Source organism: Melozone crissalis, unplaced genomic scaffold (assembly GCF_028551555.1).
Source record: "Melozone crissalis strain CALT ecotype California unplaced genomic scaffold, PUWL_Pcris_2 ptg000005l_1, whole genome shotgun sequence".
Lineage (NCBI taxonomy): Eukaryota > Metazoa > Chordata > Aves > Passeriformes > Passerellidae > Melozone > Melozone crissalis.
The window spans coordinates 39,049,452-39,076,749 of NW_026535783.1; the positions used below are offsets into that span (position 1 = coordinate 39,049,452).

Below are 27,298 nucleotides of genomic sequence, written 5' to 3' on the forward strand. Positions count from 1 at the left end.
TTTGGACACCTTTATTCTACTCTGAGCCTTCTCTTCTCCAAGCCAGAGTCCTAGCTTTCTCAGCCTTTCCTGAAATCGGAGCTGGTTTAGTCCCTTCATCTTAGAGGCAATTCACTGGACTCTCTCCAGTAGCTCCAGATCCCTCCTGTACTGCACATTCCATGGCCTCACTTGTGCTGAGTAAAGAGGAAGAATCACCTCCCTCAACCTGCTAAAAAAGTCTTTGCTTAATGCATCCCAAACACTAATGGCTCTCTCTGCCACAAAGGAACTTCACTGTTTCATGGACAGCTTACTGTCCACCAGGATCTGCAGCGCCCTTTCTGCAAAGCTGCTTTTCAGCCACACAGTCCCTGCATCTTCTAGTGCACAGATTATTCCTGTCCAAGTGAAGGACTTTGCATTTCCTTTTCTTAAACACCATGAAGTTCCCATCAGCTCATTTATCCAGACAGCAGAGGTCCCTCTAGATGGCAGCACATCCTTGCCTTTCTAGGGATCCAAGATATACTGTAGTTTCCTGAGTCCTTCTTCCCAGACTTCTTGAAAATAGGCAAGACATTAGCTATCCTCCTCCAGTCCTCAGGCACACTCTCCCAAATCACCATGATCTTTCAAAGGCTACTGAGAGTGACCTCAAAATTACATCAGCCAGCTCCCTCAGCACTTGTGAACGCATCCCATTAGGGCCTATGGATGGCTGTTTGTCCAGTTTAAGTATTCTCTAATCTGATCCTCTTACATCAGGATGGATGTTATCTGTAGACCTGCCTCAAACTAGAAAACAAAACTATAAAACAGGTATTTTATTCCACACACAGAATGCTATGATTTACACCAGCACTATTAGTAATTTTGTAAAATTACTAGGTATAGCAATACATATATTGCAGAACAAATTCATTCTCAAAGATACTGACAGACAATACTAAATAACACAACAGTATTCAGATACTTCAAAAGAGGAAGAGAAATTTCTTTGGGAAAAAAAAAGAGTACTCTTCCCAAGCTACACAGTAAGCTACTCCTCTGGCTGCAACTGTTATAACTGATAATTTTAAGTCTTCTGCCTGCCACTACTATATTTTAAGAGATGCAGTAGTGAGATATAGAGATAGTAGAAAAGATATTAGTAGAGATAAAGAGATATGGAGATCCTGCTGAAATCCTTACAGCAACTAGTAACATAGTAACAAGCAGATATGCGGTATATCGGGAATTTGCTGGTATAGACCAAGTTCCACATTATATGGAATATCTCATTACATATACATTAGTATGTCTATAGTTACTACGTAAGGAAACTCCTGAATTACTCTGCTGCTCATTAGTAAAAGACTTAGTAATACCTTTTAGCCAAAGGTCCTCTCCTAGACAGTCCGCAAAGGCACTTGCTCCTCTATCTCCAACAAGCATGTTGCAGTTAAAAGTAATCCGCCTCAAACCTGTCATATATTCAAGGTCAGGTCTCCTGTAACGTAGGCTGTCAGCCCAAGCTTGATCATGTCTTCTTATTGCCTGGTGCTTTGCAAACAAAGAAGCTGTTAACAAGTGAAATGGCAAAGCCATAATTGAGGACAGGATGACAAGTTACCTTTTTCTGTAAACCATGTTCAATGGCTTGAATGTTGGTATAAGAAATATATGCTGGTATAAGTACACCATTCCTGAGTTCAAGAAACATAACTAATTTTTAAACCTGTTAAGTCGTAATTGTTGTGAGTGCCCAGTTTGCAATGCAAATTATTAAACTTGCTACAAATTATTTTATCACCTTCTTTTGACAGACACTTTCAAGGTACATGGAATAGGAAATAAATACATACTATGAAAATTTTGTGCTTTCACAGAAATCACAATTAACACTAATTAAAACACAGTACCAGGCAGAAATCTCCTGATCATTTAATCAGCAGCTTCTGAATTGTAAACTTGATTATTCTTACTCAGAATACTTGAGACATTTTTCAAAATTATTGACAATGAAAGAAACACCCTGAAAACAGGTGTCAGATGTTTACAGGCCTAGTCCTTATTTAAAGAAAATACTTTATTATTTATGTTTTTTTCTAAGAAATAGCAAATTTAAATTCCACACCAGTAAACTAAACTACTTTTGTCATACAAATTCACACCTTTCATAAGAACATACACTTAATTTTGGTATTCACACAAGCTCCTCATGAAGTGCTTTAACTGATTTTGGACTTTAAAGCAGAAGTAAAAAATTAAATTTATTAAGTTCTTACTAACACTCTATTCTAAGAAAGTTCATTAAATTACCTTTAATAAATTTGCTATATGTTCTGCCCCTCGCCACGTGAGGCTACATGCTGTGAAGTTAAGAAATCTGATAGTAGCTGTATTCTTTATACTCTGACAGATTGCTGAAGAAAACAAAAGCACACATGTTATCTACACACAGCATTTCCACATTATCAGAACATGCTTTTTCATCAGCCTATTAAGAGACAGCTTTAAGAGCCAAAAGCTTTGACAAAGAACTAGTGTTGAAATACAGACTATATTTTCAATACAATTAATGTGTTCTAAATTCATACATTTCTAGTGCAAATGTTCAGCAAAGAATATCTGAACAAGTTAGAAAATATTTGATTTCAATTTACTTATAGAAGCTTAAACAAATCAGGAAAGGGTAAAGAAATACAAATGCTGTTTTAGATAAAAGTATAAACAGCACTATAAAGTAGCATATATATTTACTAGCCTGAAGTGAAGAAATTCAAGTCTTTAAATGCTACTGAGTTATGTAGAATAAAGTAAAGATTGTTCTTATAATCTCCATAGACAAATTTATAACAGGAATGGAAATACTGAAAATTTTGCGTACCTATTTGGAAACGTAAAAGAGAAAAGTATATTTACAGGTTTTGATTCTGAACTTACTTTCCAACCCTCCATCTCCAATTGGACAGTGGGCTAAAGAGACATTTTCCAGAGATGAAGCTGTGGCCAAGCCCTGAAGAATAAAACAAACAACGTTGTTACCTGGTTGAAAAGATGAAAGAAAAAAAAAAAAAAAAAGACCAAACCATTCATCCTCTGTTCCTTACAAGAAACTCTAGGGGATTCAAACAAAGGTCAAAACCAGCAAACATTCACCTTCAGTTTAAGTGTGTTCATTTCTTTAGCTTGCAGAGGAAGCTTGCCTGTGGGCAACCAGCAGCAACCCCCCCCCCAGAAGTCAGTCATGTGCAAACTGGAGCTTTCCAGTAACACATCTGAGGATCACTTTCTATCTCCTTGGTGTCCCACAAATTCCCTTCTACCACATACATGCACAGTGGTTTCAGTCATAAGTCTCTGTCGTACACCTCAAGCACATGGCAGAGATGTTGCTAAGATCTTTCTAGTAAGCCTTGTGTTTCTGAGACATTCAGTTAAGACCAGGTTATGCTGAAAGTCTCAGCAGAATCATTCTTTATGTATATGTAAAGACTACATAAGATATCTTTGCATGTATTGTCTGCAACAAATACATGTAAAGATTAGTTGCTACTATTCTCTGTTCTGGGCAATTTGTATATTTTGTACTATATGTACTATGTATTTGTACAACTATTATATTCCCACCTTTTTTAAAAGTGCTAGATCTCTTTCCCTCAGAAGCAAACCCTGCAGTTCTAAATGTTTTAGTACATCTGATATACTGAGACAGCCTTTCACAGCTTTGCATAGTTGGCCAGTCAAGTCTTTTGGCAGAGTTGCTGGAATTCTCCTTCTAAAGTAAGTTTTGTATCTTTCAACACCTAGTGAAAAATAAAAACCATACATCAGTAAAATCCAGTCTGTATTGGCTTAAAAGCAATTATAATCATACCTTCCTTGTTTTTTGTACTTTCTTAAATTATAGCAATTCCTTAGGCATAAGAATTCCTCCCTCCATGTATTCAATCATGCAGATGTTTTATGCAACAAGTTTTAACATGCATACATCAACATACTTATCTTTTATACAGACCTGATTCTTCAAGACCATGTTGATGTAAACTTCTTATTTTAATAGAAGCCAAAGTCTTATTATGCCTGAGAGCATCCAGAAGTGGTGCCCAATCAGTAGCTTTGATGTGATCCACAATGAGATCAATAGCATCACGAGTCACGTTAGCCTTCACAGCTTTCAGAGGGAGAGAGCCTTGAAGTTCACAAAGATGTTCATAATGTGAGAAGAAATCCAGCATGCACTGTCTTCTTAATTTGACAGACTCAATCATTTCTTTTATGTGCTAAATTTCTCTCTAAAACAAGAAAGAGGAAAAAAGCCATAAACTTTTTTTTCAATATATAACTGTCATGCATCACAGTGCCAATTCAACACACATATTCAAAACATGAAAATGTTCCTGGATATTCTCCAGCATTTACTAATCTTTAATGTGTAGCTAAAAACCTTATGTCTTATGATGCTTACTACCTGCGCAAATAAAGTTGCATGAGTAAAGGGCTAAGGAAAAAATTCCAAACACCAAAAAACAACTCATCTGTATTTTTATTCTCCTCACTCTAACAGGTATAACAAGAACACAAAAGCCCAGATCTTTAAGTACTGACTATTGTAGAGATCTTGCTTTCATTTTAAGATTTAACTTTGTAGCATCAAGGTCTGCCCAAAAGCCTTGGACACTCCCTGACCCACCATCAAGGAAACATACAGAGCCAGTTGTGAACTTCTCTGCTACTTCAGTTAAGTCTAAATTATCATCATACATAATAAAATTTGATTTCCTAAATATCTTTGCTATTGCATACCGGATATACATATCCCAGTAAAATTCACTAAGCACTTTTCAGGCATAAGGTTTTGTTATACTTTAGTACCCACAGAGAATAACACTACTAACTTCCAAACAGAATCTCTAAATACTGCTATGACATAGCTATTAAGAGTTAAGTAATTCTACTGTCTCAATAGGGACACTTGTCAGAATATTTAGAAGATACATCTATTTATTTATTTATTTATTTATTCTCAGGACAACATTAAGTATTCCACACACGATATCACACATTGCAAACTTTTTTTCTTATTGTCACAGACTAGAAAGCTTTAACCAATCTTCTCAAATATTCTGTATGTCAAATTAAGACAAGTTATACTGGACACATGAGGACAGCCATTTGTAAAAGCATAATTTAGAAAAGTAATATATTGTTAGCATCTAAATGACTGGAAATATAGTAAGATATTAATTCTAATAATACAGTTCCTCCACACACTTTTACCTTTTCTTAGGTCTGATTTACTAGCATTTAATGACCACACTGTGGCCACAGGAACAAAAATTACTGAATTATAATCTTACACTTTGGGTTGGGAAAATGACCATCAGGTTTAAGGCACCAATGGCTTCTGGTAATGTATAAATGTGCAAAATATTAGCCTTTTTTTCTCCAGAGCTTAAACAATATTCTTTTCATGGAGGCTTTCACTGCAACATCTTAACACCCCACCCCTAACTGAAGAAAGGAGCTCCTGGCCCTACCACTGAAGTTTAACCCACTTGTAGGAAGAGACAAAAAGAATAAACTAATCAGACCCAAAAGCTTTCCAAAAGGAAAACTATATAAATTTGAACTCTTCTGCACTGAAGGTGCAACCAACCTGATACCACCTTTGACTTGAGTGGTTCTTAGAATGTATACAGACGATACTTATCTACTCAATACGGATCCAAGAAATCACACTAGCTGGCCAAAAATTACGAGAAATATACAGCGCACAGTAAAACTGAAAAATCCAGCTCCGTGTAAGGAGTTTTCTGGAACCTGTGAGTTTGTAGCGATTAAAATAACCCGCTGGCTAAATGTACACAGGGCGGGCAAACGGCACCCAGGAGCACTGCCAGCAACAGCCACGGCCAACGCCGACCTGCGGGGCACACGGGGAGGCCGAGCCGCGCTCACCCTGGGCGGGCGCGCCTTGCCAAGCGCGGCCTGGGGCCCTGCCGGGGCCAAGCACCCGTCACTGGACCTGGTGCACAACTGCGTTTAAGGATGTAACACGGCACCCAGCGACAGACAGCTACGGTTAGCACCGGGGTAATAACAGCGGGGCTTTTACGCTACACCGACTCAAGACCGACACCGATTCAGGGAATCACTTCAGACCGCACACCACTGAGCGGGCATCACCAGGGGGCTGGGCTGTCCGCCACCACCTCGAGGGCTCTCGCCAGAGGCGGCCCAGAACAGACATCAGCAGGGTCGCTCCCGCGCCCACAACAGCCCCGCCATCCCCGGCCCTGACGGCCCCATCTTCCCGGAACCGACTACGGCTCGCTCCGCGGGCCCCCCGCTCCGCCTCCGCGCCGCGGGCCCGCCGTTACCGCTGTTAGGCGCCGCTAATCGGCGCTGCGCACCGTTACCCGCCGTCACCCGGCACTGCGCAGCGTTACCCGCCGTCACCGGGCAGTGCGCACCGCTACCCGCCGTCACCGGGCGCTGCGCACCGTTACCTGCCGTCACCGGGCACTGCGCACCGCTACCCGTTGTTACCCGGCAGTGAGCGCCGTTCCCGCACCCCGCGCCTGGGCCCGGCGCCGTTGGAGCGGCCGCCGCGTGGCGCGCGAGCCTGGCCCCCGATTGGCCGCCGCCCCGCCGCCCTCCCGCCCGCGTTCAAAATGGCCGCGCCCGGCCGTCGCGACGGCGGGGGTGTTACGTAGCAACAGTACCGCGCAAGAGAGTACCGCTTCCCTTTCCTGAAGAAAAACAAACAAAAACAGAAACAAAGACAGAAAAAAAAAACCCTAACAAAAAAAAAAAAAAAAAAACCAAAACAAAAAACCAAACAAAAAAAACAAACAAAAACCCAAAAACCCAAAAAAACCCAAGAAACAAAACCAAACACAAACAAAAAAAAACCACCTAAACCCCAAACTCATAAAACAAACCAAAAGCCAATGAAGCAGTGCTAGAAGAAAGCAGGCACTGCTTCAGCTTTCCGTCAGCAAAGCACGCGATGTAGGAGCTCCACAGGTAGGGAAACGTTTTGATATACAGCAGTAGCCACAGCCAGGCGGCCTGAGCCGTCCAACAGGGTAACAAACTCGTATTTCACAGCCGTGTTTCCCATTAGGTTGCTAGGTTACACAGAGTTTTCATTAACATTCAGTACAGTGCATTATACGGTGTGACATTTAGGGCAGAATAACTCAAAATGGAGTCCAGGTGCTGCTCCTAGGACTTGCAGCTCATTCACGGATAGGGACACCAGCTAATTAGGAAAAATTTTTACTGTAGGTTGATGACTAAGAGCAACTTGGTTATTTAAAAGATTGTGCTTGTAATCTGCTCGTAGGCAGCGGGATTTAAACTCTTAAGGTGAGCAAGCTCCAGAGAGCTTTCCACAGAAACTAGACAGGATGCTAGGACATTCAGAGGACACTGTGTTTACGCAGATGCAATGTTACTCGCTGTCTCTGACTGACATCAGAAGCAACTGAAGCACCTTAATAGCTATCAAGTGTACCAGAACAAGACTTATTTCAGTAAGTCTGACATCACCATCTGTACAAATGTTTCACTGTGACATTTGAGGAATTCAATGTAAAAGACAACAAACATAGGACCATTATCAGTGAAATGGCAAAACCAATGTTTCCATAACTGTATGACAAAATATTTCCTGTGCTTGCCATAAATCTTGGTGTCACAGACTAAACTCAAGCAAAATTAAATTAATATATTTTCAAGAATCTTTACTTTTAAAGGTTTATTGTTCATGCTACTTAGTTACACAGATATCTCCAAAACTGAAATTCAAATTCTTGCTGAGAAACTGCTTCAAGTTGCTCCCTACCAACCTTGGTTTTCTTTAAAAAATACTGTTAAGTGTCCATTTCCTCAGCATTTGATTCAGTGCTTTAGATTTGTTTTCTATTTGCAACTCTATTTTTTTTTGTTTGAGTTACGTTTGGGTGGGGGTTTTGGGGCGATTAGTTTTTTTTGGTTGGTTGGTTGGTTTTGGTTTTGTTAGCTTGGGGGTAGGGGGGTGGTTTTGTTTGAGGGTTTTTTTTTTGTTGTTGTTTGGATTGGGTTGGGGGCTTTTTGCTACACAGAATTTTGGTATACATGACACAGAGCTTTTGGTACACCTTCCAAAAGGGAGGATTATCAAAAGTGTTCTGTGTATATCAATCATTGAGTAGGCCCTAAACACAGGCTTTGTGTGGTACTTGTGATGATGTCTCCTTCTGCATTCTGGTCTCCCACGTGTGGGCCTTGCAAAAAGCCCACAGACTTGTTGCAGAACACACCCAGTGCAGGTAGCTTGAAGTCCTGCACTGGCTGCAGGTTGTGCCCTAGCTGGTGGGAAACAGCTGCAGCCCCAAACAACGAGCTTTGAAGGCACACTGACCTCCTGCCTAACAAAGGGCACAGTCCTGGAATGCCAGCCATCACCCAGAGCCTCTGCAGGGCACAGTGAACAGGGAGAAGAGCCCATGTACTACATAATTTTTACTGTTGTTTTATGTTTTCTCTCTGGCTAGAGATCTCATTTATTTTGGAATATATCCTATGTATTGCATTTGCAACTATAATCACTACTTTCTTTTGCAGTCAAAGGCAGTTCCCTTTGCTGTTTTAGAGCTTCAAAAGCATAAAGTAATTTGGTGAGATACCAGATGTCTCTGGAGAGAACAGTCCCAAACAGACCAAATTCTGTCACTTTGGCAAATGATGTCTTCTTCGCCAGTCATCATTTTGCTGAATTTGTTTAAGTGATTTTTGTTCTCACTGTTTTCTTCCTGTATCCTTCTAGGCCATATGCTATTGCGAATTTTTTTGTTAATGTATAATTTGATTTTTTTATCTGATTCAACAGTACAAGCATTTCTCAGTCTCAGACCATAACCAATGTTATCTTTCTTGGAGACATCTGGAGACAAAAAGGGGCTGTGCACTCTACCCTGTTAGTGGGTGGGCAGCAGATGTTTTCTCTTGACTTTATGAGGATGTCTGGAAGGTATCCTACTTGATTGGTGTTCTTCCACATTATCACTTACTGCCTAGTAAGGATGTGTTAAAGGAACCACTTCACACTGTCCTTTCTCTTTTTTTTTAACTCCCCTATCTAGCCTTTTAAAGTCTTCTTCCAAGCTGGCTTTAAATAGCTGTCTGATTCCAAAACAAAATAACTAAAAATTATTTTCCTCTGTTCTGCAGAATGCCAGTGGGGTTGAATGCTAAGTGCAAAAAAGGAATAAAACAAAATTTCCAGAAATATTTGACAAGTTTAAAAAGTTGCTGACAGGGCAGCTCTGTATAGCTTTTGTCCAGAAGCCTGCGAGGGTCCTTTGTTCCTAGATAGCAAGGTTCATCAAGCAAAGCTGTATTGGAAGAGCCCATAAATCTGCTTAAAGCATGGAGGAAATAGTTATTTCATTCTGGCATTATTAGATAGCTTTATCATATTTTATTGGAAGCTCATAGTTGCATAAGTACCCAGTGCTCCTTATTATTTGCATTATACCGTAACAGGACTTGACCCTTCAACACACACTAAATGTGACAAACTGGCAGAATTTCAATGTCTACTTCAGGGCAACCTAAAAGCACATCAAGTTAAAAATAAAAGTCATTGTTTTCACACGAAGGGATCCAAAAAGGTATGAAACTCGGTTTGAAGACAGAACTTTTTCTGGTAATCCTCAATTGTACAAAACCTCTTGCAACATGGACTGGGCACTAGAAATTGAAGCAATGGTAAGAAAATATGCTTCAAAAAACCTGAAAGGAAAGAGGAAACTTGGCCAAGATGGAAGTAGAAAATACTTTATGGACCAAGGAGGGAAAAAGTGCTGAATATTCCTTGTCTTAGAAATCTTGAGTTGGACAAGATTTGGGGCATAGGCATAGATTCAGTTCTTGTCTCCCAGCAGAATCTGATGATTCCCTCCATTCCATGTATTAGCACTTCTTTTCGTAGCCTTGGAAGCTCCACATCCACGTAACAATGACAGAAATGCAAAGCAGGACTTGTTCAGTGGAAATCGATCTTTTTTTTGTATTTATCTACCACTGGCTTGGCTTGTGTTCTCAAAAGATTGTTGTTTCTTTCACTGTCAGATATGTACAGAAAACCTTTGCTCTCCTTTTGTCTCTTCTTGTTATTCACTATCTCCCTTTTTCCTACTTTAAATTTATTTTCTCTTTTTGAAAATTGCTGTTTAACTATATCAACAATCTAGATACAAAAGTCTTTGAAAAGAAATGATTACTCCTCCAAAAGTTGCACTGAAAATTATCTAGATGAATTCTGAAAGTCATAACTGTAACAAGATGCAACACTGAAAAACTCACCTAGAAATGCAATTCCCTAAAGTTAGGAGATAAGTAAATACTGAGTATGGAGGATATAGAAAGGCAGCATGAACAAAAATAACAACATTATGGACCATTGCAATAATATATATTCAATAAAATATCATACATACAATATATATCATTGTATAGAGAAGAAAATATATAACATGTATAATTATATACAATTGTGCACATAAGCATATAAATTAAATATGTAATATAACATATGTGAAAGAACATCTTTTTTTCCTTCTGAAGTTAAGCTGAAAGGTCTTATGTGCAGGAAAAGAACACGCTTTTAGCTAACTGTCCTTGATCCTAAATTTTCTCCTATATTGGGAACAATTTCAGCAGTTTCATTGCACAAAGTTTGTCATTTGCTTCTGATTCACTACACAGATCTGCACAGTCTCAACTGCCAGAGTAAGTAACAGCAACAGTAGTAATTACTATACACTAATTTTGAAATATATACTAACTTTCAGAAACAATGCTGAGAAAGGATAGAAAACATGAGTTTTCATTAAGGTAGCTGTCAGATATTATAAAATCATAGTATGGTCTAGGTTGGAAGGTACCTTAAACATCATCTAGTTCTAGCCCCCCTGCCTAGGGACATCTTTCACTAGATTTGCTTGCTCAGAGCTCCATCCAGCCTAGCCTTGAAAACTTCCACAGGGATGGGGCATTTGCATCATCTCTGGGCAACCTGCCTCAGTGCTTCACCACCCTCAGTAAAGGATTTTTTACTAATATCCAATCTAAACCTGCTCTCTTTCAGTCTAAAGCCATCCCCCCTTGTCCTGTCAGTATATGCTCTTGTAAATAGTTTCTCTCCATCTTTCTTGTAGGCTCCCTTCAGGTACTGGAAGGCTGCGATTAAGTCACCCCAAAGTCTTCTCTTCTTCAGGATGAACAGTCACAATTCTCTCAGCCTTTCCTCACAGGAGAGGTGCTCTATCCCTCTGATCAACCTGGTGGCCTCTCCTGGACTCTCTCCAATAGGTCCATGTCTTTCCTGTGCTGGGACCTCAGAGCTGGATGCAGGGTTCCAGGTGGGCTCTTAGCAGAGCAGAGCAGAGGGGCAGAATCCCCTCCCTGGCCCTGCTGCCCACGCTGCTCTGATGCAGCCCAGGACACGTTTGGCTCTCTGGGCTGGGGGTGCCCATGGCTGGGTCATGTCTAACTTCCCATCCACCAGCAACTCTAAGTCCTTCTCCCCAGGGCTGCTCTCCATCTGTTCATCCCACAACCTGTGCTGCAACCAGGGGCTGCTCCAAAACAGGTGCAGAACCTTGCACTTGGTCTTGTTAAATCTCATGGGATTGCTATGGGTCCAATTCTCAAGCTTGTCCAGGTCCTTCTGGATGGCACCTTCAGATGTAGCAACAGCACCCCTCCCCTTGGTGTCATCAGCAAATTTGCTGAGGAAACACTCAATCCCTTTGTCTATGTCATTAATGAAGATCTTAAATAACGCTGCCCCAATAAGGACTGGTGAGGGACACCACTTGTAACACAGGACTCTGAGCCATTGAGCACTACCCTTTGGATGTGACCATCCAACCCTAAAAGGCTGCCCTCAGGGACAAAGATGTGGAATAGAGCTGTCAAATCATTATGGAATTAATCTATAGAGCACAAAAACTATCAATCCCCAGGAGTAAAAAATGATGCAAGGAAGGCAGGAGACTGGCATGGTTGAGCAGGAAACTGCTGGTCAAAGTAAAGGAAATGCAGACAGTAGGAACAAGAATAGGTGACCTTGGAAGCATATAGAGATAAAATTCAGTTGTGTAGGGATGGAGTGAGGAAGGCCAAGGCAAAGCTGGAACTGAACCTATCAAGGGATGAAAAGAATAACAAGAGGTCTCCTACAGATATATTAAGCAAAACACAAAGGCCAGAGACCCTGATAAACAATGGAAAACTAGTATCAAGGGATGAGGAGAAGACTGAAGTAATCAACAGGATTTTTCTTTCAGTCCTCAATGGCAACGTCTTTTCTCACATCTCTCAAGTGGATGTACAGCAGGATAAGGACTGAGGGAGCAAAGTCCCTCCCACTGTAAATAAAGATCACGTTTGTGACCATCTGAGGAACCTGAATGTATATAAATCCATGGAACCTGATGAGATACATTCCAGAGTTCTGAGCAATTTCACTGATGTAGTTGCCAAGTCATTCTCCATGCTGTTTGAAAAGTCATGACCATCATGTGAGGTCCCAGGGGACTGGAAAAGGGGAAACATTGTACCCATCTTTATAAAGGGCAGAAACAAGAACCCTGGTAACTATCACCCTGTCAGCCCCTCCTCTGTGCCTGGGAAGATCCTGGAACAGATCCTCCTGGAAGCTGCACTAAGGCACAGGGAGAACAGGGAGATGACTCGAGACACCCAGCATGACTTCATCATCAAAGACCAGTCTTCCTGACCAAGCTAGTGGTATATGATGGAGTCGTTACATCAGTGGACAGGGGAAAGGCTACAGATGCCATTTATCCGGACTTCTGTTAAGCTTTTGACACAGTCCTGCCAACATCCTTCTCTCTAAATGGAAGAGAGATGTATTTGGTGACTGGACTGTTAAAAGGATAAGTGGTTGGATGGTCACATCCAGAGGGTAGTGGTCAACAGCTCTTTTAAGAGATAGATATACCAATGACTTATAAAAAGAAATATGTTTTTTATCTGCTGGTTAAATGTATGTAACAATATACTCAATCACATAGAATAAAATAGGTATATATAAAAATATATACTTTCAAATAGAATTTTAAAGGAGGAATATTGTCTGTCCTCATTCAAGATTTGTTACATTAACAAATAAGATTATGTTGCAAGGGGATTCTAAAGCCTGAAGAACACCAAGTTTTTGAAGTAAAACATCTCCCAGGCACTTTAAGGAAGCAAGACACCCAGAGAGCTACTGTAATTGGCACTGCTGCTGAACAGCCAGGTATCCCCTCTGAATGCTGTGGCCTTTGACCAGAAGAAGACCAACCAGAGGCAACTATCAGCACAGGCAGAAAATGTTCTAATATGACTTCCATTGCCAGACCTGGAGTTGCCAGAGCTATGCTGGGTACGATTGGACCAAGTCAGGAAATGGAATTAATTAATTAACTATTTAGTGCATAATTACAATAATACTTTTAGTTCTCCTGTTCACCATTCCATCATTACTAGTTTAATTACTTTCGAAATTTTACTCAATATATATTTGTCATGATTTAGGAATGGTTTTCCCCTATTTAGTGTTCCCACTGAAGCAGTCAAAACCATGCACTGCTCACTCACTACCCTTCTCCTCCACCTCCCTGTGTGGGTGGCTGGAGAGAATTGGAAGTTCAAAGGGTAAAGATCACTGGCTGAGATAAGTACCATTTACTGGAAACAGCAAATGAAACAGGAAAACAAACAATAACAGCAACAATATTAATAATAGTGTATGAGAGACAAACCATTCAAACATGATTGCTCACCACACAACAATACCCCACTACCACCAAGCCACCCAAAACAGAAGGGCCCCTTCCATCTGAAAAAATTATGTGAGGCGGTACAGAATAATTTTCATGCCCTAGCCATTCTTCCTCCTGGCATGAAGGACTTGGGGGTGCTGGTGAATGAGGAGTTGGACATGACCCAGCAATGCGCACTTGCACCCAGAGCAAGCAGCCATGTCCACCCCTTCCAACCGAAACCATTTTATGATTTGCAAAAATTAACCCTGTCCTGGCCAGAACCAGGACAATATTGAATTCTTATTTTCTGCTAACAGCACATGCCCATGCAACATTAAATGACCTTGCTCTGACTCAGAATTTTTTGCATACTTTCTGAGATTTCCTGTCAGGGTAATCCATTGACCATTTTATACTTCTAGATACAACATTCCATCAAAAAGAGAACTAAAAGATCACTAAATTGAGCTGGTCCTTCTGATTTCTACTTGCAAAGCAGCTGCTCCACCACATGACTGTTTCAGTCACCCAGTCTCTGAGTTTTCCCTAAGTCCACAAGATACTTCTTGCCATGGAAAAAACTGCAATGGAAATTGTACCTGCAGCCCACAGGCTCATTTAAATTTAGAACAAATAGGATGGATTCTGACCTATTTTCAGCAACCTTTTGGTGAATGTCAGCATTCAAATGGCATTTTCAGCAGCTAAAGCACAACTAGCTGATAATCAATGACAATTCCTAGAACTCCCTTTTGAGCTTGAAGTTTGAGTTAAGCATTATAAAAGCATCTAATCATGTCTTAGTGTATTTTGCATTCTGAGTAAAATAATTTTTTGGTGCCAAATTTTCCTATGCTTCCTCATTCAAAAATAATAAGCTCCCATGAACACCTATTTTGTTGAAAGAAATACCTCTTCTGTGGTAGTCTTCATCTTTGGCCTATACTTTATGAAAAGCCATTTGTTTGAGTTCAGTGGTAGTGGTTTTTCAGAAAGAAGAAAAAGACAAAATGACAACAAAAATGGTTTTTAATATGGAATCACTTTTCTTCATATAATACATATAATAACAAATTTTCTGGTTATTAGCTCTCTTCCAGGGAAGATTTACCTTCTTTTTATTTACAGAGGATTTTAATACTGTGCTCGATGCTGTTCTAGAGGTCATACAATATTCATCTAACATTTCTTAACTATTAAAAGAGCCTGAAATAACACTGTTTTGGCAAGATGAGGCAGTTGGGGTGAAGTAAAAAAACTATAGCAAAATTTTAATATTATTGTTTAAAAGCCTTGGAGGAGTGAAGTTTTTCAGAAGTAAGAGCTGGCATTATTCTATAGAATCCAAACTAAAAACTGAACAAAAACTAGATAAGGAGACTTTGTCTATTACAGTAAGAAAACTCACTTGATTCACTAAAGGTTCTGCACTACTGCTTGAACTTTCTCAAGATGATAGTCATATAGAAAATTGGAAGACTGGGAATTTAGAAATTAACCAAAATGTATATATGGTTGATAGCATTTAGAAAACAACAAGAAAAACATCCAATTTTCCCAGAAAAGTAATATTTTTTTCAAAATTGTAGGCAAGGAAAAACCCATTTTCACAGTAGTGATATATTAAATTACCAAAACATTTGTCCAGCTCAGAAAAAAAAGTACTCTGGCACCCAGCCAATCTTAGGGTCATTTGGAAAGTGTTAAAGGACAAAATCCAGCATCACATTCAGTTCACATGGAGGTAGGAGGAGACATAGAATGAAGAAGTGAGAGAATAGATATAGAAGACTAGGAGTATAGAAATGTAGGAGTAGGACTAAATAGAATAAAGTGTCTTTGTTTTAAGCTGGTATTTATTTGATGGTCCTTAAGAATTGCCTAAACAAGTAAGGGGTTTTTTTTCCCTTGGATTTCACTGCCAATAATATCACAGTCTGGAAGTAGATTGTTCTTTTCTCACTCATTTTTCCCCCTGTTCTGCTCAACGTCATTTCATGGCCTTTTCTCCCTGCTTTCAGCTTATTCAGCTTGAACACCCAGTTTCATTTTTCTCTAGAGAAGTCATACATAAATCTTTGTACCGACAGAGAAAAATATCAAAGAGGAATCCAGTCCAGTGCAATCCCTAGTAAAATAGAAGCTGGGCAGAGAATGGATCAAGGCTAGCCCTGCCATGAAGGACTTGGGGGTGCTGGTGAATGAGGAGCTGGACATGACCCAGCAATGCGCACTTGCAGCACAGAGCAGGCAGCCATGTCCACCCCTTCCAATCCAAACCATTTTATGATTCTGTAATTCTAGGAAAGGCATTTCTGTGTGTTCTCCACCATGTGTTAACTGCTGAATATAAATCCACTGTATGAAAAACCTTTTGGTGTATTTTATGTAATGTTATTAATAGATCAGTTTCTTTACATTATTGAGCACCAATATGTAGCAAATTCAGATCTCCAGCTTGCTAGGAGAACCAGCACAACACTGCAGATATAAACTATACTGACATTGTTTCTGATGCATTTTAAAGTTTAACGACATGGCGATGCTGGAATTTTTAGTCATTATTTAAATTATTTAGTTGTTGGATATAGTGCCAGCTCATTTGACACTACCACATTAAAAGTCTAACAAAGGCTCAAGTTTTAGTCCACTTGGCCCCCATGCTGTACATGTTGTATTGACCTTGACTAACTGCTGGACACCCATCCTACACAGGTGCTCTTTCACTACTCTTACACACAACGAGGGAAGATAAAATAAGACAGAAAAGCTCATAGGCTGAGATAAAGACAGAGTTACAGCTTACTGATGATTATCATAGGTAAAAGAGACTCATCTTGAGAAAGATTAATTTTCTTGGTGGTAAAACTCAAAGACACTTACCTACCCCTTTTCTTCCCAGCTTCAACTTCACTCCTTCATCCTCAGCTCCCCTTCCTCCTCCCACGTCAAGTTGCATGAGGCAACACCAGTGCCTGTATTTGGGAAAATGTAAGTCATACAGGATTCTCAGTCTTTGAAGTTTCTGAAAAGTAAGAACAACTCCAAAAATATAGTTTCTAATTGGCCATTGTTCTGGTTCTGGCCAAGACAGGATTAAATTTTGTGGTAGCTAGGAGGAGCATGGCTAAGACAAAAAGGTTATTCTCTATGACCTGATATAATTGACAGGGCAGGGTAAAGGGACTCTCTTCTGGCAAGATGGGGTTTCTTCCAGTTGAGAAAATGTAGCAGAAGCCACCTTGTGTTAATTGTCATGGGGTCTGCAGTGAGCATTTTTGCATGTGAATCACACTGTTTTGTATACTTCTATTATTAATATTGCTGCAGTGACTGTTTGTTCTCTTATCTCATTGCTGTAAATTGTTCTTAACCCATGATCTTTGCCTTTTGTGCCTCCAGTTGGATGAAAGGAAAAGGGAGAAGCATATGTTTTTCTTTTTTTTAGTGGGAATATTAAACGGGGGAATACCACCTCTAAGCCAGAACTGCCATATACCTTTAAAGATAACTTAATATCTGTATAACAGAGGCAAATGGATATCTGCTGGAACAGCATCACCAGGGACAGTATAGAGCAATTGGTAGTGAAAGTCAATACTGCCCACTCTATTACTAGCCAGGTCAGAGGAGCAAAGCAAATTTAGAAACAGAGTGAATGAAACATATACAAATTAATGCAGTAGCAGGCTGATTTGTTATATAAAATCTTTTTGGACAATGAGTTACATACAATTGCCATCACGGTTGTAAAAGATCATGTTACCCCAAAAAGTACAAGAAGAGAATATCCTGCACTGAGTAGTAAATAGAATCTCTATTATTTTCTCAAGGGATGATTTCATTAATTAAAAAAAAAAGAAAAAAAAAAAGAAAAAAAAAAGAGTGAGAGAAAGCTAGAGCTGGGAAGATGCATGTAGAGATGTGCAAGTATGCAATCCTGAGAAAATTGGGAAAGAGCAGTAAGGCAGGAATGAATCAAAGCACCTGAAAAGTGGTTTGAATGCAATGGCTCTTGTCACAAGTAGGTAGATAGCAACATGAAATCATTCCACTGTCACAACATGACATCATTGTGAAGACTACACTGATGCTGTCTGACCCAAGATCAAATGTTCTCCTCTGACTTGTTTCAAAAACTCCAAAGGAAGGCATACTTGTTTGGAACCATATTTCCTTAAAAATCTTCCATCATATTTCAGTCTTTCTTTGCAGGTAGGTTTTCTTTCTAACTTTAGCTTTAAAGTTAATGAAACAAATTGACAGACTAGCAGTCAATTTTGTGGAAAATCAGTAGCTTCAATATGGAGGATGATGCATTTTTTTCAGGGAGGTAATAATAACTGTTAAACTTTTAATTTTTTCTCATGTCTGGTAATAAGAGATGCTTTTTTTTACTCAAATTGATCAAAGTTATTATCCATATTGATGATGCTACTGTAATTACTGTAGAGAGAAAATGCCTTTCTCTACTACCAAAATAGGAATGCAAGCACTGAACTAAGTCAGTGCACTCAACTGTGTTCATACATTTTCCTGACCAGCAGAAAAATGTTGATTTGGGGTTTTAGACAATGTCTGGCTAATATTGGGTAGCTAATATTGAGTAGCTAATATTGGGTAGCTAATTCTATTGATCGAAGTAACTGTCTAGGTTCCAAGAAGATAAATACAAATTAAAAGCTGTGATAAAATACCTTGGAAAAGGATTCTAAAGAAGACAGGGACCTGGGGCACAGAGTCTGTTGAATTCATGTGCCCCCTACATGGTGAATAAATAGCCCACGAGCAGACACATTAAGCTGGAACATCAAAAAAGTCCCTGACCAGTCAAGCAGCTAGATACTAGATTCTGCTTCCAGCAGTGGAACCAAAAATGGTTTCCTGTAAATTTGAACTCCACGTGTTTATGAAGGTGGTTATATTGAATTCCCAAAAGGATTGCACAAAGCTTAGTAATTTGCTTTGGGAGTGGAAAGTGTGTGTTCAAATCCCGGGTCAGAGTCTGCAGCTAGTAGCTCTTTTCTCAGCATTTTTTTTTCTTTTTATAAGTAAGAACATGGGATGTGTATCTTCCAACAAAGGCATGCACATAGCCTATGACTCCGTGTTAGATTTTATATTAAAACATTGGCATTTCCTGGCAAGCAGGAGAATGCCTGTTATCACGAAAGAATTACATCGACTTTGTACAGAAATCTGGCTGATCCAAAAATTAGAAGGAGGAGGGGCATGGCCTCACTTTGTCAGTCTAGAAAGTGAATTAATAACAGAATCATCAAAACTTTGGTCTCAGAGAAGATGCATATGAACCTGGAGAAGGCTGTTTTGCAATGGTTTCAAGAGTAAAGGATAAGAAGGAGGAGCCTCTTGCTAGCCCGGTCTGTGTTGGTAAGCTCGCCATGACTGATGTCGATCTGGCGGCTCCGCTCTGCGCGGGGAGGGGGGAGCAGCATCTACCCTTGCCGCCCCCATTGTCCCCTACACTGGTGGGGTGGGCAGGAGAGCTGCCACCGCCGTCTGTGCCCGCCGCGGCTCTGGTGACAGCAGCGGAGACAGTGGCAGGGCCGCCACAGCCCCCGAGCGGCCCGACGGGGCAGAGACGGGCCAAGGCTCGGCCGGCGAGCTGCAGCGCCGCGGGAGCAGGCCCCGGCCGGCCCTCAGCCCCGGTGACACCCCGCGGAACAGCATGCGCTGGAAGTGAGCGCGGTGCTTCCCACACAGATAGCTAGCTCCTCGGAAAATGAAACCGAGGGCAAAGCTGCTGCAGCCACTCTAGTGAGAAGGAAAAGGGGGAAAGCAGCCCAAGAGGCCATGGAAACACCCGACTCAGTAGCAAAACATATCAGATCTAAATAGGAGGAGTCAGAAAGGGAAGAGTCTGCCATACAAGCACCTTTAGGCTGAGCTGTTGGGAATCAAAAGGGTAATTTTCATAAAAACACTGTTTTCTCTGGTAGAACTGCAACAGTGGAAAGCCTCACTTGGACGATAAAGAGACAATCCAGAGAAGCTAGCTAATCTTGTTAATGGGGCTGTCAAGACACAAAACCCAGATTGGAGTGATCTGAATGTAATGCTAGACACATTATTAGATGAAACAGAAAAAGAGATGGTTGATAAGGCTGTTATATCTTCTACAGAGACTCTAATTACAGCTGGAAATCTTCAACGGCCAGTTAACAATAGTTTTTCTTTTAACTGACCAAGGGTGGGACCCTTATGTGGCAGAATAAATGGCAAAGTTAAAATGTTATCAGAATTGGATAGTACTTGGCCTAAAATATGCCATTCCTAAAGCAGTGACTTGGTCGAAATTATATGAAGGCACAAAAAATAAACAAACAAACAAAACCAAACAACCAACCAAAACAAAACAAAAAAAACCAAACAAACAAACCAAAAAAAAAAAAAAACAAACCCAAACCAGAAATAAAACCCTTACAGACTTCTTGAGTAGGCTTAAAGAGGCTGCATGAAAACACACAAATCTGGACCTCAAGGCACCTGCAGAGCAAACCCACCTGGCTTATTTGTTTATAGGCCAATCTGCAGATGGCATAAAGAATAAGCTGTCAAAGATGGGTGAGATGCGTGACATAGGTAAATTGTTGAATACAGCCTGGAGGATACATCAAAATAGAGATTCAACAGACAGGAATAGATGCCAGCAGAACAGAAGGGGTGATCAGGGAAAGTCATCTAATGTGTTGAAAAGGAGTACTCTTCCTCTAGACAAAGGGTACTCCCAATACCTGAATTAGCTGTGAATGGGAACTGATGTGGACTGAAGGGACTATCCCGCCCAGCACAATCTTTGGTTATAGTTAAGCTGGGGAAAGAGGATGTTGAATTTTGGTAAATACAGTGGAACATATTCTGTGTTAAATACTTTAAAAGGGAAACTGAGTCAAGGTACTTTAAATGGGATTTGTGCCACAGGGCCTCCACAGGGTCAGTGAAACAAGGCCTTTCTTCTGTGTCTCTTTCTCGGCTGTTTTGATGGCCTGGAAAGGCTCGGGGAGGCCTTGGGACAGCCCGCGCTCCAAAGGATGAAAAGAGTCTTCAGGTTTTTTCTCGGTCTTCAGTGTTTATTAGTTTTTATCTACAAGATTTTCTCTCGGCCCGACAGAGGTCTGCACAGCATGTCAGCCATGGACACACTGACTGCCCTCGGGCAGTATCTTTAAACCCAAAACTACATATAAGATATTTACCTATTTTCCCCAATACTTTTCACCCTTATTGACAAGTGCACTTTTAGTAAGAACCAATCCCAAAGTGCCACCACCACCACAGAAGATGGAGGCCAAGAAGAAGAAGAAGGAGGACAGGACACGCCCCAATTCCTCCATCTTACTTCTCTAGACCCCCCTGTACCGAAATTCTGAAACCTGTGTTTCACTCTATAATTAACCTATCCCTTCACCATTTATCCCAGTGTGATCCTCCCATCCTCATACAGGTGTCGTCTCCTGTGCAGGATCAAAGTCCAGCCACCAGACACTTCTGGCAACATTCCAGGACCTCCGAGCCCCCCAAGGGTTTTCTCGGTGTCTCTGCACATCAGGGCTGATGTGCTGAGATCCCACACTTCTGACCTTCAAAATTTAAGTTAGGAAACTGGGTGGCTTACCAATTCCTCTATAAGCCAAAAAGCCAAACACCTCAAAGCCATTAATAGGTACGTATTTACTGTAGAAATTAGAAGCAGAAATCACATTTTCCAAAGAAGGTGGGAGTGAAAGTTATAATTCCTAAAACTAAATTTGTCAAAGCAGCTATTTTCTTACAGGAAAATTATGGCAAAATTCCCAAATCCCAAAATTCCCATCTTCATCTTCAAAGAAGTTGAAGATGCTGTCATTCTAATAGTGTGGGCCAATGATTTTCCCAGGACATGCAAAAGAGCTGAGCCTGTATTACACTCAAATTAGGGTCTACAATGGCAAGGCAGAAACAGCACCCTTTGAAGTTAGAAGGCCATAGGGGATTAGAATCTATAACTAAGAAGTTTGTTAAATTTGGGTTATTAGTGGAATATGAATCCAGATACAACACGTCCATTCTTCCAGTAAAGAAGGCTGATGGTAAGAGTTATTGATTAGTGCAGGATTTAAGAGAAATTAACAAAATAACAGAAGATATATATCCAGTTGTGGCAAACCCCTACATTCTTTTGACCATGCTGACAGATGATTTAAGGGTGGTTCACTGTTTAGATCACAAGGATGCCTTTCCCTGTATTCCTGTGCATAAGAATAGCCAAGAACTGTTTGCTTTTGAGTGAGATAATCCTGAGACAGGGAGGAAAACCCAGCTCACTTAGATGGTTCTACCCCAGGGTTTCAAAAACAGCCCAACAATATTTGGAAACCAGCTCGCAAAGGAACTGGAGGACTGGAGAAGACAGGAACCAGGAGGAGTTATTCTTTAATATGTTGATGATATCTGAATTGCAGCTAGAACACAAGCTGACTGCATCCAACTCAGTGTAAGTCTTTTGAACTTTCTGGAACTAAGTGAGTATAGAGTCTTGCAAGAGAAGGCATAGGTTGCCAGGGAAACAGTAGTCTCCTTGGGGCTAGAAATATTCCATGGACATCAACAACTCAGCAGAGAACAAAAAGAAGACACTTCCAGAGCTCCACACTGTGAGAGAGATGCAAGCCTTCCTGGTAATGGTAGATTGGTTCTGCTTATTGATACCAAATTATGTACTACTGGTAAAACCTCTGAATGGAGCCCTTAAGGCAGCTGAAAAGGGAACCATCATGTGGACAGAGAACACAAGGGCTGCAGCAGCTGAAACGTTCCTTGATGTCAGCCCCAGCTCTGGGGCTGCCAGAATTAAGTAAACCTTTTTGAATTCTTCACATATGAGTGACTGAATATTGCTCTGAGGATACTGGTGCAAAACCCTGGAGATCAACAAAAGGCTGTGGCCTACTTTTCAAAACAGCTAGACAAGGTTAGTCAGGAGTGGCCTGGGTGTTTGAAAGGTGTGGCAGCTACTGTCATCCTGATACAAGAAGCCCACAAAGCCACCCTTGGGCACAAATTCAAGTATGTGTCCCACACAGTGATCACTGTACTGGAACATAAGGGAGGACACTGCCTATCTCCTAGCAGAATGCTTAAGTATCACTCAGTGTTGTTGGAATAGGATGATGTTACCCTAAAAACAACATCTGTTGTAAATCCTGAAATGTTTTGTTATATACATTAATTTACATCATGCCTGAGCATGACTGTTCACAGATAATAGAAGAGGCCTATTCCAGCAGACCAGACCTGAAGGACGTGCCTCTGGAGAATCCAGACTGGGAACTGCATACAGAATGGAAGTAGCTTCATGAGAAATGGTAAGCAAATGACAGCTACACAGTAACAACCATGGGTAAGGTGACTGAAGATCTGATTTAACTCCTTACACTGACAAGAGCTCTAGAACTCAGGGAAAGAAGGTGAATATATGGACTGATTCCAAACATGTCTTTAGTGTTGTCTATGCCCATGGACCCCTTTGAAAGGAGAGAGGGCTATAACTCCTCAAGGTAATGAAATTAAGTGTGAATTAAGAGTATTTGGAAGCCTTCAAAGGTAGCTATTATGCATTGCAGAGGTCATCAAAAAAGGAAAACAAGTCCCCAAATGGGAAATTGCTTTGCTGATGAAACTGTGACTCAGGGTTGGCCCAACAATTTGTATGGGACTTTAGTCCAAAATGTATCCAAAGCTCCCAATAAGAACAATTACTGGATTTATACTCAATTGCTGCCTTTCAATGAGAGTAGTAACTGGCCACTGATTGGTGTTTTAATGGAAGCAAACTGTACCAAAAGGTGGTAACAAGTCAGTAAGACTCTTCTGCCTCCTATACCCCTGAGCAGTTTAATAGATCACAGGAACGATACAGTTCCTTGTGCAGTTAAAAACGCCATAGGAAAGACCATTCTCCCTTCATACTGCCATAAGACTAGATTCATGGAAAAAATAAGCCCAAGAACTGTGAGGAAAAATGGAATTGACATCACGGAGACTAGTTCTACCACTTAGGACAGAGTGGTATTGGATATGTGACAATAAGGCCTGGAAAATCCTGCCCAGAGATAAAGCTCAGGTTTGTGCCCTTGGGCTGTAAATCCAAATATAACAATATCTGATCTATTTGAAAATCCAGATGGGACGAGGAAAAGATTTGTTAGTCCCAACATTGAATGTCATTGAATGTCTCCATGATATAATCAGAACTCTCATTCCCTCTTTCAGAATAATCAAGCTGGAGAGGGCAGTTATAAACATCTTAGCCATTACTGAATATATTTAATGGCAGACTCTAGATGCAATTTCCGTCTTACAGGAAGAAATCCATGGTATGTCTTGTGTTTGTGCAGAACACAATGGCTCTCATTTCATACTGGCTGCACAATTATGTGCTATTTATGTGCTATTATTAATACCACTGTTCTTATGCGGACCAGATGGTAACCTCATGGTTACCAAACTGGGCCTGGATAAAAGAATTGTTCATAATAGCTGTAGTTATAATTGACATCTGTATAATCACAATAACTAGTGGGATAGCCAGCTGTGTAAACTGGTGCTGTGGTTACATACAGAGTAGAGACTAGACAAGATAGTCTTGTTAGTCTCTAAAAAAGTGCGGAAATAACGCCATATTGATTTTTGCTATTTTTTCTTTTATATATTCTCTATATTCTTTACACAAATATTTGTAGCTCTATAGTCTACTTTTGTAACTTAACTTGAGTATTTTCCTAGGGAGAAGGACAAAACACATTCCAAGACCCCAATGCTATCCTTAGAAACCAAGACTGAGACCAGCTCTTCAAGACATATTTTTTACAGAGCTTAGGCCTCATCTGAGGGGGACGATTTAGAAGATACCAGAGCACAGGGGCATGACTTCACCAGGCACGCATCTAATTGGGGATTCTTGCATTATGCAGGGTGTGCATCTTCAGCATTTTCCAGCTGGTGAATTGGGTACCTGAGGATCCTTATATAAAGGATAACCCCTTTTGATCTCCCTGTGTCTGGCTCATATTTCTAGGACCAGAGAAAAAGGCATCAGTAGGTGCTAAATAGATACCAAAAAAATGGAGAGACAGAAGCAAAATAGATCCCAAATATTCACTAAGGAAACAATGTCCTGAATGAAACAAGTCATATTTGTTTAGTAACAAGGGAACTGATAACTCATGGTGACCTTTCACTAATAGTGGTGCATGTAAATTTGGAATGAGTTACACTCTTATGGGGAGTGTGGCTGATATTTTCTCCAAACTGAGTTCTACTCCTTTCTGTGCGGTCTATGTGAATAGATGGAAGGATTTGATATAGCAGAGGGAAGAAAACATACCTGTAGAGAGAAATTCTGTGGTTGAAATACCTGTATTAGCACACAGGGCTTTGCATATGATTTTTTCTTACAACTACTATCCACTAGGACTGGAATCCCAATGGTCTGGACACTAAATAGAATTACAGAAAAAAAGGATATATACTCTTAAACTGTTTATGCTTGTAGTCTATCCATATGCATGACAAAACAGATGTGGTACTAAAGCATAAAAATATGCAACATGAACAAAGCAGTCAAATAAAAGGATGGAGACAAAATGGGAATGTAACAGATTAAACAAACAGTAGGAGCTACATTTTATAACATAGAATTCTAGCAACAAATAATACTCTCAGCTCACTGCTAGAACTGGCTCTTCTCAGCATGGTCAGCTGTTTGAAATATTGTATCCAATGTAAGCCTCCAAGTAGGACTTGATAAATCTTTTGTTAAGACCATGGAGCTGTTTTATTCAATTCATAAAGGAAAAGACAGAGCAAAAGTAATCATTAAAGTGAAAGAAGATTAATTGAGCATGTAAACAGCAGGAAAAAAGAATTAAAACTGCAGTTAAATTGAACATCCCTTGATCACAGAATCAGTTAGATTAATCAATAATCTGAGATTATCAAATCCAGCCTTTGACCAGACACTACCCTGTCAAGTAGATCATGGCACAAAGTGCCCCATCCAGTCTTCTCTTAAACACCTCCAGGGATGGATGACTCCATAGCCTCTCCAGGCAGCTTGATCCAGTGCTTAACAGCTCTTTCTGTGAAGAAGTTCTTTCTAATGTCCAGCCTGAACCTCCCTGGTCCCTGCTTCAGACTGTCCTCTCATCCTAATTGCCTGGGGTCGACCTCACTTGGCTACAGCTTCCTTTCAGGTAGTTTTACGAGCTGATAAGGTCACCCCAAGTCTCCTTTTCTCCAGGCTAAGTAACCCCAGATCCCTCAGCTGCTCCTCAAATCACTTACCTCTAGACTCTTCACCAGCTTCATTGCCCTTTTCTAGACAATGTAGGGAACAGAAAAATGGTGAACGATCTGAGGGTAAAAACAAATGTCTTCATGAATCTTGGAGTGCTGTCTCTCTAATGAGACCATGAAGTGGCATCAAAAATCAATCACTTTGGTTTACTGGTTTATTTTCTCATAAACTATCACAAAGGAGCAATGTGATCCTTGAAAAGAGTGCAGGTAGATACTGTACTGGGATCCTTATGGAAGACATTAAACCTGAGGAGCTGGTAATCTTGCAAAGGCCACATTTCTCCTATTGGAACTTGCACTTGAGAATGCCATGTTATTAATACGATTTGTAAATTACAACATATATTTGGGAAAGGTAAACTGTATAGGGATCAAGGGATGGAATGCATTGATCCTGACTGGGAGACAGCTGTACACTGCAACTAACATGGGATGGCACAGGCAGCTGCCTGCGGGCAGCTCCTGCTCAGCACTGCCATGATATCTCCTGCATGGACTTGCCCTTAAACAGACCTGTTTTCTTGTAAGGAAATTATAGATGATATCAAATGACCGAAAGGGTGAGTTTCTTTCCCCAGACAGGATCTGCTCTGTGCAGTGTGCCATGGGAAAATCCACTGGGGCACTGTTCAATGCTTCATGGAGTGCCTATCACCTGAGGAGATGTAAGATGTTGCTATCTCTACCCCTCTTCTCAGCCTGTCTTTTTGAAGTAACTTTATTAAGCCACTTGTGGTTGGGGTTGTTGGGCCTTTCTCACCAAAATTTAGCAAGACCCCTGCACCAGCTCATTTTCACCTCACCCCACACCTCTAAGTGGAACAGATGGTATTTGGTGTTACCAGGCCAAAGAAATAGAGGTTACTTTAACTACTTTCTGGAAATCATAATGGTAAAAAAGAAAGATTATTTCATTAGAAGAATTTTGAACTCCATAGGGAAAATCAAGGAGAAGTACCAATACATATATGATACACTAGAGAGAATTTTGACTTTTTTTTTTGTTACAATGCTACCACCTTAATGTCATCTATAATGAGACTAGCAGAGACTCTTTATGAGAATGGGTATAACAAGACTTGAAATAATCAGTACATTAATATTTTTCAGTTGTTAAAATAATGAAAGCACATAACTCCAAA

General features: G+C 40.4%; 1 protein-coding gene across 9 annotated transcripts in view; it reads right to left on the bottom strand.

Annotated features, from left to right (window-relative positions):
• The window catches only part of CEP78 (centrosomal protein 78), a 52,665-nt gene that overhangs the window by 18,194 nt on the left and 7,173 nt on the right, over window positions 1-27,298 (bottom strand). For 4 of the 9 annotated variants that reach the window (XM_054288693.1, XM_054288634.1, XM_054288704.1 and 1 more), the window contains 6 exons: window positions 16,680-16,821; window positions 3,983-4,259; window positions 3,595-3,770; window positions 2,908-2,980; window positions 2,284-2,387; window positions 1,350-1,524 (listed from right to left, as the gene is read on the bottom strand). In XM_054288693.1, the coding sequence (XP_054144668.1) occupies window positions 1,350-1,524; window positions 2,284-2,387; window positions 2,908-2,980; window positions 3,595-3,770; window positions 3,983-4,235 (781 nt within the window). In that variant the 5' untranslated portion in view covers window positions 4,236-4,259; window positions 16,680-16,821. The other 5 variants (XM_054288658.1, XM_054288649.1, XM_054288666.1 and 2 more) reach the window with 5 other exon arrangements.